We start from the raw sequence: 17,235 nt of genomic DNA, 5'->3' as shown, positions 1-17,235 counted from the left end.
ATTCACATCATTTTCCTCCAATTTTTCCACAAAAGCTATAGAAACCAAAATTAAAAGCTGAAAAATCGGAAATTTGCAAAAGGCAGGATTCAAACCCACACCATTTCAAACAAGAAACTTTAATCCTGGAACTTAGACCAACTCAGCCACACAAGTTTCTGTCATAAGTTTAGTTTTAAGAAATATAGTGGCACACAATGAAATATTACGGTGGGACCCTTGAGAAAGGTAATTTATTTTTCATTATGACAGAACCATGAAGCGGTGGCATGGGCCACCATATGCTCCCACATAGGTCTGCACCTGGTTCTTCCCATTGACTTCATTTTGAGATTTCTTCTAAGATTTTCTTCTCCTGGAAATAATTGATTATATTTTTCTCAAAAAGTAAACATTTGGCTTTTTAATGGTGTTTGTATCAAAATATGTTAGATACTTATCTTGTTTGTTGACATGATGTGACTCTTTCATTTTTTTATGGATTTTTTCTGCTATTTATTTGGAGGACAACTAGAGATTTCCCCCCTTTCCTATTGAAATCCAACTGTATGTTTTGTTGTGCATTTATGGTGCCATATATGCATAACGATATTCATCAACATAACTCCTCAAATTCATATCAACAGGAGTACATAACAGAGAGTGATAATCTAGTGTCACTGCATGATCAAATTCGTGATTGTGATGTCATTCTTTCACAAATGGAAACTCTACTCGGTGGATTTCAGGTAGTCGATCATATCAAATTAGTGTATTGTTTTTTTCATTGCATTAATATCTCAAGACAACAATAGACCCAAGGGGTGCCAATTTCTTAAGCTAGGCTCATCGAAATTATCATTGACGTTCTGTATTACATTCTTTAAACTATTTACATTATTATATATATTGTTGTAGGTTGAGATTGGTTCTATTAGTTCAGACATAAAAATTCTTCAGGAGAAGTCTTTGGATATGGGGCTGAAGCTGAAGAATCGCAAGGTATTGTCCTTATGATGTTGTACACTTATGTTACAAAGGTATAATGTTTGCTAAGTTACAAAGTTGCCTTGTCTTTTTTGAAACCTCACTTAATAGGATCAAATTGTTACCAAATTCCAACTCCTCTGCCAATAAGACTTGATTGTTTGGCATCATGAGCCTCGAAGATGGCTTCGAGCTGATAATTACCGAGTGTGGGCCTCCAGCCAGCGTCCTTGTTCCAAAGAGGATTGTGATTGGTTGTTGCTGTAACTCCAAAATGTTTGTTTCAATAGTGGTTGGATCTTGTGTCCTTTTGTGTCTGTGGATTCCCCTCAAATCTTCATTGTTATTTCTTAGTTATCCACTTCCCTTAGTTTTGGCTGGTTATTATTTTGTTCTCTTCATTGCCTCTACCCCAGAAGCAGTATATTATTCTTTGCTCTTTTGCCAATGGAAATGTTGCAAGTGGAGGTGGTCTTAAGTTAGATACTGTTGCACTATTATCTATCTATCTATCTATATGTATATGTGTGTGTATTGACTTCCTTTCTTCCCTTTTGCTTATCTACTTGTCATAAGTGCAGAATAGGTATCCTATCTTTTAGAGCATATCTCTCAAATGCAACTTTCGATCTATATCAATTTGAAGATACTCTCAGCTGATTTACACTTTGTGGCATTTCTCACAGGTTGCAGAATCAAAATTAGCAAAGTTTGTTGAAGACATAATTGTACCGCCGAGAATGATAGACGTAATTGTTGATGGAGAGGTAGTTAGTTTTGGGCTTCTACTCATTAGCATTGCTGCGTTTTTTTAATCTTATCTTTACTGTCTCCCTTTTTCTTACTAAATATTTCAAGATTTTTTATTGTTTGTTCTAACAGTAGGATAGGACAAAAAGAAACAGATGTAGGCTACTTGCTTAGTTGAACATGTGAAAAACCTAGCAATTGCCTATGGTGGATAAAGAATACTTAGCATTTTGGCATTTTTGATGGGTAAAAACATGGACTATAGCTGTCCTTTGGACGTATATTATGTTGGAAAGTCTTGCAAATGTTGGAAATCCAGGGCATCAATATTGTCCGGGAATGAAGATTTTCCAGAAATGATGTTTTCAATGCTTTTTATCTATTTCTTGTATCTATGATTGACCTGTAGAGCAAAGATTATCTGGCTTAAGAAATTTTGGCAAAGCATTTATGTATGAATTAGTGGCAGAATCTGGTAATGTATAGATGTCAGTGGAGCTGAATCATCTTAATGATACCTCAATATGTAAATTTTAACCTTAACTAGGGCTGTGTAGTGGGACAAGACCGTACAGCAACGGCAAAACCGCACCGCAACGGCAAAATTGCACCATATTCTACCGGTTCGTACTGGTTCAGAACTGGTTGAGTCCCAAACGGGATCGTCAACCACACTTGAATTTTGTGGTTTAGTGATTCAAGCCCAGTTTGTTACCTAAACGATTTTGTTTTATTAGAGTAGAAACAAAATTACATTGGACCTGTCCAGACCGGTCCAATACCAAACAGGACGTGTACCAAACCAAACATGACTGAGATCCAGTTTTTTGCCATAATTAGAACCTAGTATCGGACTAAGTATACCAGTTCCAGCTCAATATTAGTTGTACTGTTTAGTACCAAGTTCTGCTCACTCTTAAAACCTTGGTAAGAAGTTATTAGGAGAAGCTCAAGATTAAGAATGACAATCAATATGACCTGGATGCTACAATCTTCCCTGCTCAAATTTCTTATGTTCTTATTGAGCCAGACAAGAGTCACAAAAACAAACCTTTGTAACCTCCGAGAACCATCATTACAATGAGGAGTCTGGATGCAAGGACCTACTGGACTGATCCAGTCGGAATCCCCCCCCCCCCCAAATCTTTATTTTGCTAATTATGACACCCTTCTTTGTTTCTTAACCAGTGCATTCGTTCAAGAAGGAAAAAACTCCAAAAACAGGAAGAACTACCAAAGAAATAAACATAAAGAGAGCATATAAAGGACTGACCTTAGTCAATATACCATACAAACCTACGGATTGCCCAAAAGAAGGCTGGAACCACAACTACCTGTACTTCCCTAATTGTAACCATAATTACTTCAATAAACAACTAGGCTGATTCTTTCACTTGAAAGACTCTTGACCTGCTCAAAACCATGTCTCAGTGTATACACTCGGTGGAAAAAGTGGAAGTGAACAAGTAGCAATGAGAAACCAGCATCAATGCATGAAGTGAAATATACAGCTATGGACTGAAAAACAAGATTTATTGCACGGAAATGTCTGCGCTTTAGCAAGCCAACAATCACAAAAAGCAATAGTTATTGTACATCATGTGTACAAGTCTCACTCGTCTTCGTAAAGCCTTGCCTTACTTGGCCAACGCCTCTACATGATTACTGTTATGTTCCTCTTTAGTTCAATCTCAAGGTTTTGGTGGATAATGATTACTTCGTTGTTTAGCAATGCCACAATCTTTCGTCCTCTATGTATGCATCTATATGTGTATCTGTCTATCTATTTATGAATAAAAGACCGTCTTTGTAATTATGAGGATTATATAGCAAGATGCTAGCCTAAGGACACCTGTAATTATGAGGATTATATACCTCACTCCTAATATTGGATAATGCAATGCTGAGTTGCTACATCAACCATTTTTCAACCACCACACTGACCACAAGAGTCCCAGGCACATGGTTGTATAATATGTATATATACAAACTTTGAGCCACACATGTTTTGGCCAAAAAGATGCCATTGGCAATCTGTTTAGATCATAGCATCATGGAGAGAAAGATGTCAGTGTATGCATGCAGGTTGTTGTAGAATCCTCTGACTTGCTAACCCAACACCAAGATTCTTCTGTCATCCACCTTAGGTGATTCCATCTTAGAGAAATGGGAGCGTGAATATGTTGTGTACGTGTATCTGCTTTCGCGTGTGTGGCGCTGAGAGATAGATGACAAGTGGTGCTATTGTGTATTGATCGTGGGCTAAAGATTTTAGTTGGTTAGATGTGAATTGTTTTATGGTTTGGTTTGAGATGTTTTTCTATTGATGCCTGAAAAATGTTCTTTTAAAGATTTATTGGTTTTACACTTCTGATCGAGCTGGAAGTGCGTTCTGATAATGTCATTAGGATGACCAGAAGCGTTTGTTAGTTAACGAACATTCTTCTTGTCAAATTGTCTAATGAAATTGACCTTTCCAATCAGCTGTTGAGTTTTCATTAAATAAATGAGAAATTTAATCTAGTTCGATGTTTTGAGATTGTCGGTGACATAGGGTTCATATATTTGTTGGAAACATATTAATTGTGTTTTGTGGTGCTCTAGCGTTACACATCAGAATGACAATATATCAATGTTTTGTGAAAAACTCATTTCTTTTTTAGGAAATTAATAATACCAAATAGTTCTTGTATGTGTTTCATTTGCACCAGCTCTTCCGATGTAGATTATTTTGTTAATTATGCATTTTCTGCGGATATTATATCATTTACTATACTTCTTATACATCCTGCCTGCTATTCATATTGCTTTCAAATATTCTCTTAGGTAAATGATGAATACATGAGGACTCTTGAAATCCTGAGTAAGAAGCTGAAGTTTGTTGAAGTAGATTCCATGGTTAAAACATCAAATGCTCTAAAAGATGTTCAACCTGAGTTAGAAAAACTTAGACAGAAAGCAACTTCAAAGGTAAGTAGACTGATTTGTCCATTCCTTTTTGTTGGTTGTGCTGCTGCAAATTCAGTTGGTTCATTCTCCTGGTTTATAGTTGACCACTATAAAACATCAAGGCTTTGTAGCATTTTGATTTTATCTTTGGGTTACTACAATGTAGAATCTTATTGCTGAATATGTGGAACCCCTTGATTCTCTCTAAAAGAACCCTTGTAGAGAGGAGAAATTCTCTCTATACATATACAGGTGGGTTTGGTTCATGGCTAGCCAATGTGGACTCCAACATGCCCCCTCAAACACAGGGTAGGCTAGATTGTGTGCCGAGTATGTCGAGTCCCCAGAGGTGCTAGATGCGGCTCTGATACCATCTTATAGTATGTGGAATCCCTTGATTCTTTCTCAAAAAGAGCGCTATAGAGAGTGGGAGAATCGTACATATATACTTGTGGGTTACACCTTGACTGCCATTTCCTTAGAGAAAAGATTCACTCTGGAGTCGTAAGAACTTCCTTTGTCAACTCTAAAGATCAACTTGCTGATATCTTTATTGAATCTCTATGGGCTCCTTGGATGACTTACATATGATGTATATGCTCCAACTTGAGGGGGAGTGTGGAGATTATGTAAATCCCATGGATCAAGGGATCAATTTACTTAAATCCAGATTATTGCTTCTTGTAATATATGCATTGAATGCCTATTGACTTTAGAGCCTTATGCATAATGAATGATTAAGGGAAATACTTTCAGTTTCATAAAATGTAGTTCATTACTTGTTTTGATTATGACTGCTGTGGGTGATCAGTGAAAAATAAGCATGCGTGACATAAGTGGTTGCTGTCGAATGAATCTACTATAGTTTCTAGCAATATACTAAGTAAACGAAAATCGTAAACAGAGTAGAAGAAAGAGTTGCTTGATTTAGGATATCTGCTATCTTAATTGTGTTTGGGTTTCTTTCATTTATTCTAGGATATTATCAACTAAATTTGATTCATCAAAATGTCGAAGAGAAAGACTATGGTTCAGGGAAAAATAACATATTCCTAAGGAAAGATGTGTGCTGGAATTAATTATTGATGAACTCTAGTTATTCATAGCTTCACCAAGGAGCATGAGGATTTTATGCATAGTAATGTGATTCCTAGTTTACGAATCTGGTCCTCACCGTCAGTTAGATGCGAGTTTATTATTTTCCATGGCCATGCTATCTAGCAAGCTTGATTTTGCCCTCGGATTTCTTGGATTGATTTGCAATGGACTCTGTTTTCAGAGAAACATTGCATCATTGTTTTTTTCCTAGCAGAAGTGATAATTTCTTATCTCATAAGAATACTATAGGTTTCATTAAGCATGGTGATGAATATGTAATTCTTGCTGTATACTGCAGATTCAGAGTTGATTTACAGTAAAGTGTGGGTAGATAATTGGATTACTAGCTTCTTCAGTAAATCGACAATGCCCAATTATGATAAACCCTTTTGCTGTTGATTTTATGAAACAAGACATGTCTGAAGTGCCACCTAACTAATGTTGAATGTACATCTGGTTTTCTTTACCATTATTCCTTTTTTTGTGTATTTCCTGAACTCACTTTTGTTTCCTGTATATTTGTTTTCAAATTCTTTCCACTATGTAGGTATTTGAATTCATGATTCAGAAGCTTTATGCATTGAGGAAACCTAAAACAAATATCCAGATTCTTCAGCAGAGCATCTTGTTAAAATATAAGTGAGTTTCCTGTTAAAATATAAATGTGTTTAGTATGGTATGTCCGGTAATAATGGAACCTTAAAATGAATATCAATGCCTTCTGTACTATTTCACTGAGACTGGAAAGTTGGAATGAAATGACAGATTATTCACCTGTAGCAACTATTATATCAATAAGTATGCTTACTTGAGAACATCAAGAAATTTCTTTGACTGAAGTATCATAGGCAGCCATCTTGATGCTTCATATTGAGCTGGCTTTTTTATTTTTCCATTTTTACTTAAGTTAGCTCTCATCTGATCAATTTTTTTTAGCATTAGCTCATACGTTATTAAATGATCATGCTCATGCAGGTATGTTATTTCCTTTCTCAAGGAGCATGGGAAGGAGATTTATACTGAAGTTCGGGCAGCATATACTGATACGATGAACAAGGTAGACAAATATAACTCATTCTAATTCAGCAGACATCGGTTATTATGTTGTTTTAACTTTAGTCAAGTTTTACACCTTGTTCTAAGGGTTTAGAGGGAAATGAGATGACTCAAAAACACATTGATTTTCTAGCAATTTACAACCATGTCTCTAGAGTAGTGTGTGATGTGTTTTAGGGGGAAGGAGGTCGTGTGCCAAATGGCCATATGCAGAAATAAGACATTCTAGTGCATCATTATATCAATCTGCTGGGTGATCACTAAGGTATGCTTTTTCATGAAGTGATCTTGGAATCCTTCCTGCTGTAATTGTTCTTATAATGACAGTTTTCATATATAAAAGTTCTTTCTATTGCTTCGGTTAAGCTGTCTACCTCTAGCTAGTACTGATGTACTACGTTCACCAGGAATTCCTCAAATGTAATTTAAAATAACGAGATACGTCTCAATGTACTAGAACTGAATTCGTACATAGTGTGCTTGCTCTTGAAGATCTCGCCGAATCCAATAACTCTTGAAAGTATTTGAAGTAATACTGTACCATTGAAGTTGATCTTCATTCATACTTCATGCTTGATATGACAACATGGTTATCTTACAAGTGTTGCATGTGCTCTAGATTTTGTAAAACTCTGTTTGTGTATGCCTACATATGTGTGGCATATAGTGGTGTCTAGTGGCATGTTCAAGTTTGTATCAGGAACTTACCCATCTTTTGTTTTTTCTGTGGACTCTTATTTTTATAGAATATTAATGCATACCCCTTAGATCAGAAATCAATTTATATGAATGCTATGTTTACAAAAATTATGATATGCTTTACTCCCAAATTGTCATTAACCTCGAATTAATTGTAGAAACTAGAAAATCAAAACCTTGGAAACAGCCTCCCTACCCCTAAGGGTAGAGGAAAGGTCTGTGTTTCTCCTACCCCCAGACCCTACCTTTGCCTGGGATTTACTGGGCGTTGGTTTGATTTAGAAAATCAGAACTCAAATTTAAAATTTGTAAGCACTGGATTTGAGAACAATAATCATATTTGAAATAATATTTTTGTTAGAGGTCGAATCCAAATTTAAATTTAGCACTTATATTCGACCTTCACTCTTTAAACTACTTGACTGAACTTGCCAGACCAAATTGACCTAGTAAGAATATAATGGGTTGTTGCGAGTTTTAGATCTTTTTTTTTATTACTGAGTGAGCCTAAAAGCGCTTATTCAACCAACCAATTGTGCTTGTGCTGGGAAAACTAATGTGTGTTTAAGAGAAATACTTGAGATGTCCAGGGAGACCACCAGGGAGATGGTTGCAAGGCCAGAATCTCAAGTGTTTGGGAGAGTTGGAGTAAGCTAGCGATATAAGCAAAGCAGAGGCGAAAAGAGTTGTGTATGAAGTAGACTAGTTATTTGATGGACTTTTTCTATTAAGAGTTAGTAATGAGTATAGATGGACAGGTACATCATCGTATTTCATCATAAAAGAGAATGGACCCCAGTCTACATGTCACATCATCAAACAGAATTGACAAAAGATCTGTTACCTCCATAAGAGGCATCATGTCTAGATTCCACGAAACACAGTGGTGTACTGCTTTTTTTGTTAGTTTTAACCAAGAACTCTAGGGTTTCTCTTTCCCATAGATGAAACTCTCTGTAAGCTCCAGCTGTACCTTTGACCTCACAATAGTTCACAATTGCAACTATTTTGCTCTCTTTTTCCTTAGATGTCCAACTTGAGGATGCTAAATTTTCAGAAGCCAAGGTAGGTGCAAATCAATCATATCATATTATCACCATGGAGAAGATAAATAACACATGCCACTATTGTATCTCTGAAGTTATCCACTATCAGAGCTTTGCTCGATCTTTTCCTAGGCATGTTTCCTAGCTGAGATATGATGTTAATCGAGTTGTACGAATGCCTTGTCCCTTGTTGAAGAAGTTATACACTGCCAGCTTTTTCCATTAGTTGCCTTCCCAAGCTATGCTACACTTCTGACAATTTGTATGGCAGCTTGCCTGAAAGTCATGGTCAGAATAATCTATCAACACAATGTCTGTTTCAGGAAATGAAATTACAACTAGAAATAAGAACATTTCAAATATTTGAAGTAAAGTTTAAAATTTGAAGTCAATTTTTGCATTGTGAAGATGCGAAAGATGGGCGCATACTAATGTTGGATCAAGAGTCAAAAGCAATTAAATAAAAAGCGAACCACCACTAAAAATATATTTTTATAACATTAAATTCTCGGGTTTTGCATGTATCCTTTGGTCTACTAGCTCGACCTGTAGGTTATTATTGGTACTTCAAAATTCCTCCAGGTTCCCATGATTTTTGGGTACAGCTATGAGTACCTGCGGGTAGGAGGTAACATGTACCTTTTGCGAGGTCCAGTTTTGAACAACCATATCAGAATGGCAGACCTTAGGGTTTAAGATGAGCAGCACATGAACATGTTCATGAATAGGCTAATCTGATCAGATCTATCAACAGGTGTACGACAACACAAGCAAATAGGTGCATGAGCAGCTAAGATTCGTGAATATGCACACGAACAGACACGTGACCTGGAGATTATTCTACAATTTCACTTAAGAATAAGTCAATTGGAATGTTTTCCTAGTGAAATTTGACTTGTTTAGGCATTTCGATGATTTCATTCGCTAAAACCTAGATGGTATTCAACAATGCACGACTTTTCTTGGCATGCATCCTTAGGATCATTCTTATCAAAATATGTCTCAAACATTTGCAAAGAAAAAAATTATAGAAAATAGTAACTAAATGGACCCAGATGCACAAAAGATAACACATCACTAGTTTTGGACAAGTGATTAACATGCATGTAAACTTGTTACAGGTGGTACAGTACTGATTCAAAAAACAAATTTCTGGGGGTTACTCCACACGTCCACTTATTGAATGACACCTGCTTCTACCCTTGAAACCATCATCTTTGTGGTCATTCCAGAACCTAGCATCTCTACTATATATACAAATTCATGCAACAGTGCATAGGCTCTTTCTTCTGTCTTGCAATCTTCCATTATCTCTTTTTCCTCTCACATACCCACTTTCACAATCTCCAAAATTATCTTGCATTACAAGCCCACAAATTCTGTTATTGTTCACATGTCTCAAGTGATTTGAGTACTAGGTAATCTGTAAATTTGTGCTGTGGGGCGACTCATTTCCTCACTTTTGTTTTTCTATTTTTTGAATGGCTCTCTCTCTCTCTCTCTCTCTCTCTCGTGTATCTTTTGCCTTGGCCACTATTATCATACTTTATCTTGAAAGGGGGAGGTTTTGTATTATGTGTTTTTCAGCATGCAGGGAGTTTGTGATTTGTATTTAAAAGGTATATGGACGCTCAGTTTCTTAATATCTTAAATTGTCTTGAGTAGTTCTACCATATCCAGTGTAAAATGAGGTCATTATGTGGCTTCTTTTGACTTGAAAGCAATATTTTATGCTGGCAGGTCTTAAGTGCTCATTTCCGTGCTTATATCCAAGCTTTGGAGAAATTACAACTAGATATAGCGGGTCCAACTGATCTGATTGGTGTTGACACCAGAAGCACAAGCCTTTTTTCAAGAGGAAGGGAACCTTTGAAAAACCGGTCTGCTATCTTTGCTCTCGGGGAGAGGATAAACATTCTCAAGGTCTTATATTGCTACCTAAGAAATAGTATATCTGCAGCATATTAAATATTTGAGGGAGCATTTCCTTTGTCCAAGTAATTTCAAGTTATTGTTGTCTGTTTTCCTACCTCCTTGCATTTAAATCATGTTACTTCCTATTGGTTTAGGAAATTGACGAGCCTTCATTAATCCCACATATTGCTGAAGCAAGCTCAAAAAAATATCCTTATGAAGTCCTCTTCAGGAGCTTGCACAAGTTGCTTATGGATACTGCTACTTCAGAGTACTGTATATTTGTTTTCAACTCTCTCTCTCTCTCATGCACACACACACACAAATACAGTAATGTCTTTTGCACCCTGAACATGTCTATTAACTTTATGTTGTACAGATATGTCTTCTGTGGTGATTTCTTTGGAGAAGAATCTGTATTTTATGAAATATTTTCAGGTATAATGCTCATGCTTTAGCTCTCAATTCTGTTCAAACCTAGTCGAACGTAACTGAAATTTTAACACGTGTTCACATCAGCTGGCCTGGGTGAAGCTCAATCTGTAGGATATAGTGCTATGTGCGTAGCAGCAACCAATTTGCTGGTTTTTAGCCTGACATGATCTCTTGTACAAGGATCCAATTGTTTCTTTGATATTGAACCTCTAAAATGTATTGACTATCTTTTCTGTTTGGTGAAAAACAAGATATTTGACTATCTTGATATTGTGTTTTTAAATATATAATCATCAGTAACTGTATATCGTGGATGCTTACTCAATTTCGTATATTTTTTATATATTAAATTTTTGTCAGGGCCATTTGCTGTGATGGATGAGCACTTCAGTACGGTTCTCCCAAATTCCTTTGATGCAATTGGTATAATGCTTATGATCCGCATCACACACCAGCACCAGGTAATGGCTACGTTTATAACGATAATCCTCTTCGTTTGAGTTATAATAACTTCTTCCCAGATATTTTTCCCGTCATATAATGAATACATTTCATTGAAAGTTATTAAGTCCCACTGTTTGTTTTGCCTTTCAACTGGCAGTGTGTTCCAAGGGGGCATGGGTATTAATTTGTATCTTAGATAAATAGACAAAATAAACTATTGAAACTTGAGATACTTATTTTGAAACCCGTATGACCATAGGTTGGGATAGAATATCTTTTTATGCTAGAAGCATAATAACTTGGAATCAACTCAAAAGTGCATTTTATATGCATTTCATCTATAAAACACATTTCTTACGCTTACTCTTACTACATTCTTCATAATGATAGCAGAATTTTCATACTCTTACATGTAGAAAGCGATGATTTACATTTCTGTTCTTGGTATTTGGATTTGAAGATAGTAAAGCAATTAGGAAAATTTTCCAAGAGCACCTGAAATCTTTTAATATCTATATTTATGCCTGCTGTATAGAAAACAACCATGTATGGGAGGTGTAGTGAACCTAGTGCTGGTCCAAACCACATTCTACATGGAGACCACATACTTTTAAATGTCTCTGAATATTTAACTACGTATTATTGATGCAGCCAAGATGCCTACAATGCATTTAATGAGTTTGATTGGGCAATAGAATTAAGAAATTTGTTCTTGATAGTTCTACACTGGTAAATTTGAGATTTAACTAGAGAACTATGTAAGCTGATCTCTACCAAAAAGTCGTCGGACAGGCATCTTACATAGAGATTGGAAGCCAGACTCCATGTATGTAGTTTTGTATACCGTTAGGATATATCTTCATTGGGCGTTATTACTGTTTATTTTGCTATCAATGATTTAATATCATATATATTACTGGGATGCGTTATAGTACTACTTTTATCCAATAATAGTTGCAACACTAACTTGTGATGTATATTAAGAAAGTAAAGGACTTGTTTAGTATATCCCACACTGCCATTAATTTAAAGCATTGTCTAATTACTAGCAGGAAAGAGTGACAAGTTTGATGCCGTAACTTTGATGACAAATATATATGGTAGAGGTAGACTGTGCAAGAATGTGAAGTACAATAAATGTAACAATTACAAAATCACGAACTTTACCTTAGGTCAATCTCTGCAAAAGAACAATTTGTTATTCTTACTAAAGATTTAAGCAAGAAAACATAGTTGGTATATTGATGAATTAATTAGTTACAAAAATTGAAGCCAAAGGGAAAAAAGTTCTTATTTTTATGATAAGAGGAATTACTGTCTTCGAACTATCTCTTTACAAATCTCTCTTTTCGCCCATTAGTTATAACTTGCATGATTGGGCTACAACCACACACTCTATTAAAAACTGAAAGTATGTTATTTTACCCATACTCCATGAGGTTATCAACTTTTGTCATAGCACCCAAGTATTATGCTTTACATCATTAGTTGGGACAATGAAGAGAGCATCTTGGAGATAAAACTGAACAGAAAGAAAATCACTATTTGACTATAATCATAATTATCTTGAACCCTGTTGTCATGGTTGAAGTAAAAAATATTGGTCAATGGCAAAGTATCACCCCGAAGGGGTCTGTGAAACGGATATGATACTCAACCTTACCAAAGGAGATTCGTTGGTGTGTGATTAGGAAAATATTTTGGTGATTTTTTGTTACACTTACTAAACTGAACTTAAAATAAAAACCACAAAAAGATGATTGTCAAATAAACGGGGAAAATAAGTGCCGAATCCTCAGGTTGGAGATGGGGAACTAAAATGTCTAGGATCAAGAGGATTTCATGTTTCCATTGATCCTGAAGGCCAAATGATGCAAACTATTGATGCAATAAGCTCCTAGTTACGTTGTATTGATTCATTGGAGGAATCCTATTATGAGTGAGGATCAAATCAAAGAGTGATTAAAAAAATTCAATTGGGAAGCAAATCCATGAGAATTTAATGTTATTTTCGATTTAGGAAAAAGAACAAGTCTGTCCTAGTTGAAATCGAGAAAGCATCTCATCGAAAACCAGCTACTTATGAGATCTTTTACAATTGTGGTAACCCTTGAATTACTTCAAATCTCATTTAAGTTCATATAGTCCTGAAATGCACCAAACGACCAAATAAAAATAACAAATGCAACATAATAAACAACTAGTAAGATCCAACTTAGGGTCTTTTTGTAAGCAGCTTAATGAGCTTAATGGGACTTACAACTTATTCGGTGAGCTAAACATGACTGCTTGGTAGTGGTTTAATGATATAGAAAGACGAAAGTGGCTTATTCGGTAAAGCTTATAGCAGGAGCTTTATAAGTTTTTTCTAAACCTGCCCCTCCTAATCAAAAACACGCAGCTTCCATCTATGAAAAACCCTTTCAAATAAAAATCTTCCCCGTCTATACGAACAGATTAATCCACACAAACAACTTTATCCATACAGGACTTGATGGAAAACCAACCAAACAGCCCCTTCGTAGACTAATCAACCATTCCTGTGCATCCACATCAAACGAAAGGAGTACAAGGATTAATATGTTTAGTAAATTTGAAGAATTCATAGAAGAGAGAAAACCTACACTTAGTACAGGACATGCTGGAATAAGTTTTACTTATTCTTGGGCGGAGGGAGTATAAACTATTTGGTAGTGTAATAGTCTTTCTATGTACAATGCTCCTCTTACATTGTCTACTGGATAATAGTTGTAGTTTGTCTTGGGCCTTGAAGAAAGAGCATGTTGCTAGGGAAGTAACTTCACTTGGTTCTATTCCTTCACTCTTCATACACATTGCACATGAAACCAAGCTTGTGTTAATTATATGATCATACCTTTTGAAGACAGTAGAGTTTGGTATACTGATTAGGAATTGCAAAAAAGCTGTGTCAAGCATGACAGTTGAGCAACTGAGCTTGTTCTTGCAGGCAATAAAAGATTGCAATGTAACTACATGCCATTCCGAAACTGTTTATTTGTCTAGAAGCACTTGATGGAATACAACCTCAATTTCATAAACTAATTTTCTGACTAATAATCAGCATGTCTCTTTCATAAAAGATTGTGCTTGTATATATACATTGATACCAGATTTCTGCTACATCTATCTTTCTTTGATGATAAATTACTTATATCCTATATAATGGAGCTGTTTTCCGAACTCTTTTCAGCTCATAATGTCTAGGCGTCGGATTCCATGTCTTGATTCTTATTTAGACAAGGTATGTGTATACGTTGTTGGTTGGGGGTAACGTGGTTCCTTCTGCTATATATGTTTATGCTGAATTAGTATATATGATTCTTGTTAGGTGAATATTTCATTGTGGCCACGTTTCAAGATGATCTTTGACATGCACATCCACAGTCTGCGGAATGCCAATGTGAAGTCATTGTGGGAGGATGATGTGCACCCACACTATGTCATGAGGCGCTATGCTGAGTTTACAGCTTCACTTATTCAACTTAATGTTGACTATGGAGATGGCCAGGTTTGACTTATAAGAAGCTTTTGCATTTCACAAACGAATATTATGTAAGCAGACATGCATTAATTAATGTTTTCTCCTCCAGCTTGACCTGAATATGGAAAGACTGAAAATGGCTGTTGATGACTTGCTTATTAAGCTCGCCAAAACATTCACAAGACCGAAACTGCAGACAGTATTTCTTATTAATAACTACGACATGATAATTGCAGTTTTGAAGGTATGGTCCTTGTCGTAAAATTTTCTTACTTAATGTTCTTGGGGTGGGTTTAAAATGTTGGGGGAGGGGGTTTATAGAATCGCTGCTAATTTACTCAATAATCCAATTTCACATACTCAAAAATTATACAATTATTAATGTATTAGCTATGATGTCAATGGCTTTCCAGGAAGCAGGTCCTGAAGGAGGGAAAATTCAGCTCCATTTTGAAGAATTTCTGAAGAATAATACAGCTGTTTATGTGGTGAGTGATTAACTATATAATACCCTTCAATGCAATCAATGATGTGATCGTTCTTATGAGTAATTTGGCAATGGAAGTTATTAGAGCATCTCCATACACCAAATTTAACACCAAATGTATGAAGACACTAAAGATAATCATTTCCTACTTGTCACAGGAAGAATTGCTGTTGGAACATTTTGGCAATCTGATCAAGTTTGTCAAAACCAGAGCCTGTGAGTGTCTGAATCTTTCTTTGACATCTTGGGTTTGAGATTATGTTGAATTTTTTGATCTGTTTATCCTTTTTTTTCTCGCACAAGCCAGGGTCTTCACGGAAACAGACACTCTACTCTTTGGGGTAGAGGTCAAGTCTGCCAGGTGGGATATACTGGGTTTGGTCAAAATAGGTGAACTAAGCTTCGAATGTTTTGAATGCAGCTGAGGACCTGAGTTCTGGGTCCGAGAAACCAATTACGGTAGCTGAAGTTGAACCGCTTGTGAAGGACTTTGCAAGTAGATGGAAAGCAGCAATCGAGCTAATGCACGGTGATGTTATGACTTCATTTAGTAACTTCCTTTGTGGAATGGAGATATTAAGAGCAGCCTTAACCCAACTTCTACTTTACTACACAAGACTCTCCGATTGCATGAAAAGAATTGCTGGTGGATCTGCTCTCAACAAGGACCTTGTTTCCATATCATCAATAATGTACGAAATCAGGAAATACTCGAGAACATTCTAGAAGATGATGAAAATGGTGATGGCGAAGGATTCTTTGGCAGCATGGCTTTTGGTCAGCCTTCTATTTCTTGATTAAATGATATTATGGATCTTATGTGATATGATCATTCCAGTTCTTGATCAAGTATCACGTATCAGTTTTGTCGAAGAATTCTGGTTTATTCTCGATCCATGTGATTTAGATCTATAAAATAAGGTTGGCAACGGTTATCTTCTGTTTGTTTGTGTGTTTTGTATGTATGATTCCCATGTCTGGTGTAATATTACCATGGGATAGGACGATATTGAGTGAGACAAAAATGTATCCTTTCTTTGTCCCATAAAAAACCACGGGAAATGAGACAAGATTGATAATCGGTTACAGTTGGGGCAGTTATGATGTAACCGGTCGGTTAAGATGAAATTCGCTTGAAAATACTCTGCTTTTGAGTTTCTTAATTTGAAGAAGATGAGCAATACAGAACACAAACATGTAGATGAGGTTGAGTGATTGTAACATCATCTTGACATGACATTTGAAATACAATTGTTATATGATATTATTTAACATCTTCAATTAAAGTTTTACAACAATTATAATTTTCAACATTTACAAGTGAATAAAATACATTGGCATGTGATCAAGTTGAGTTGATTCAATTAAAGTTTTACAACAATTATAATTTTACACCATAGAAGAATTTGTTTTGCATAATGCATGTTCACATGTGAATACTTTTCATAGTTGCATGTGATGATACATGTATTAATGAGTTGATTTATTACTAAGAATAAAGGGTATGGTTATTTTCACATGTAAATATGTTATAAACAAATTCCAAAATGTATAAAGGGTTACCATTAAGGAAGGCAATCATCTGCAACACTAATACAGTTAGAAAGGAGTTGGGCAAAACATCAAAGTGGATAGCTAGCTAGAAGTTGATCTACGAAAGAAGGAACCAGGTTGGTCTTTCGTGTTGAAAGAAAGCTTAATCGGGTTTTTTTAAGTCCAGTTTTAACCGGCCTTAGAAAAAAGTTGGCTTGTTCAGGCCTAGGCCCAGGCTTCTTCAAGCTAGGCCAGCACCAGGCTTCAGGCATGGGATTTTTTGTGCATATCCAAAGTACAACCACAACACCTAATCAAATTGGATAAATTCTTACCGTCTAAGTAAGGGTTTTGAT

General features: G+C 35.9%; 1 protein-coding gene across 2 annotated transcripts in view; it reads left to right on the top strand.

Annotated features, from left to right (window-relative positions):
• Positions 1-16,474, top strand: part of LOC112511352 (vacuolar protein sorting-associated protein 52 A) — a 29,237-nt gene extending 12,763 nt beyond the window's left edge. For both annotated transcript variants that reach the window (XM_025116947.1, XM_025116948.1), the window contains exons 7-22: positions 627-728; positions 898-981; positions 1,653-1,733; positions 4,543-4,686; positions 6,311-6,402; positions 6,739-6,820; positions 10,305-10,487; positions 10,634-10,749; positions 10,858-10,916; positions 11,274-11,374; positions 14,569-14,619; positions 14,707-14,886; positions 14,969-15,103; positions 15,273-15,347; positions 15,505-15,562; positions 15,768-16,474. In XM_025116947.1, the coding sequence (XP_024972715.1) occupies positions 627-728; positions 898-981; positions 1,653-1,733; positions 4,543-4,686; positions 6,311-6,402; positions 6,739-6,820; positions 10,305-10,487; positions 10,634-10,749; positions 10,858-10,916; positions 11,274-11,374; positions 14,569-14,619; positions 14,707-14,886; positions 14,969-15,103; positions 15,273-15,347; positions 15,505-15,562; positions 15,768-16,072 (1,848 nt within the window). In that variant the 3' untranslated portion in view covers positions 16,073-16,474. The remainder of the gene's footprint in view (positions 1-626; positions 729-897; positions 982-1,652; positions 1,734-4,542; positions 4,687-6,310; positions 6,403-6,738; positions 6,821-10,304; positions 10,488-10,633; positions 10,750-10,857; positions 10,917-11,273; positions 11,375-14,568; positions 14,620-14,706; positions 14,887-14,968; positions 15,104-15,272; positions 15,348-15,504; positions 15,563-15,767) is intronic.
• Positions 16,475-17,235: the final 761 nt, after the last annotated feature.

The sequence above is a fragment of the Cynara cardunculus genome, assembly GCF_001531365.2.
Source record: "Cynara cardunculus var. scolymus isolate 2C chromosome LG 4, CcrdV1, whole genome shotgun sequence".
Taxonomy (NCBI): Eukaryota; Viridiplantae; Streptophyta; class Magnoliopsida; order Asterales; family Asteraceae; genus Cynara; species Cynara cardunculus.
This window is presented reverse-complemented; position numbering and strand designations above follow the sequence as displayed.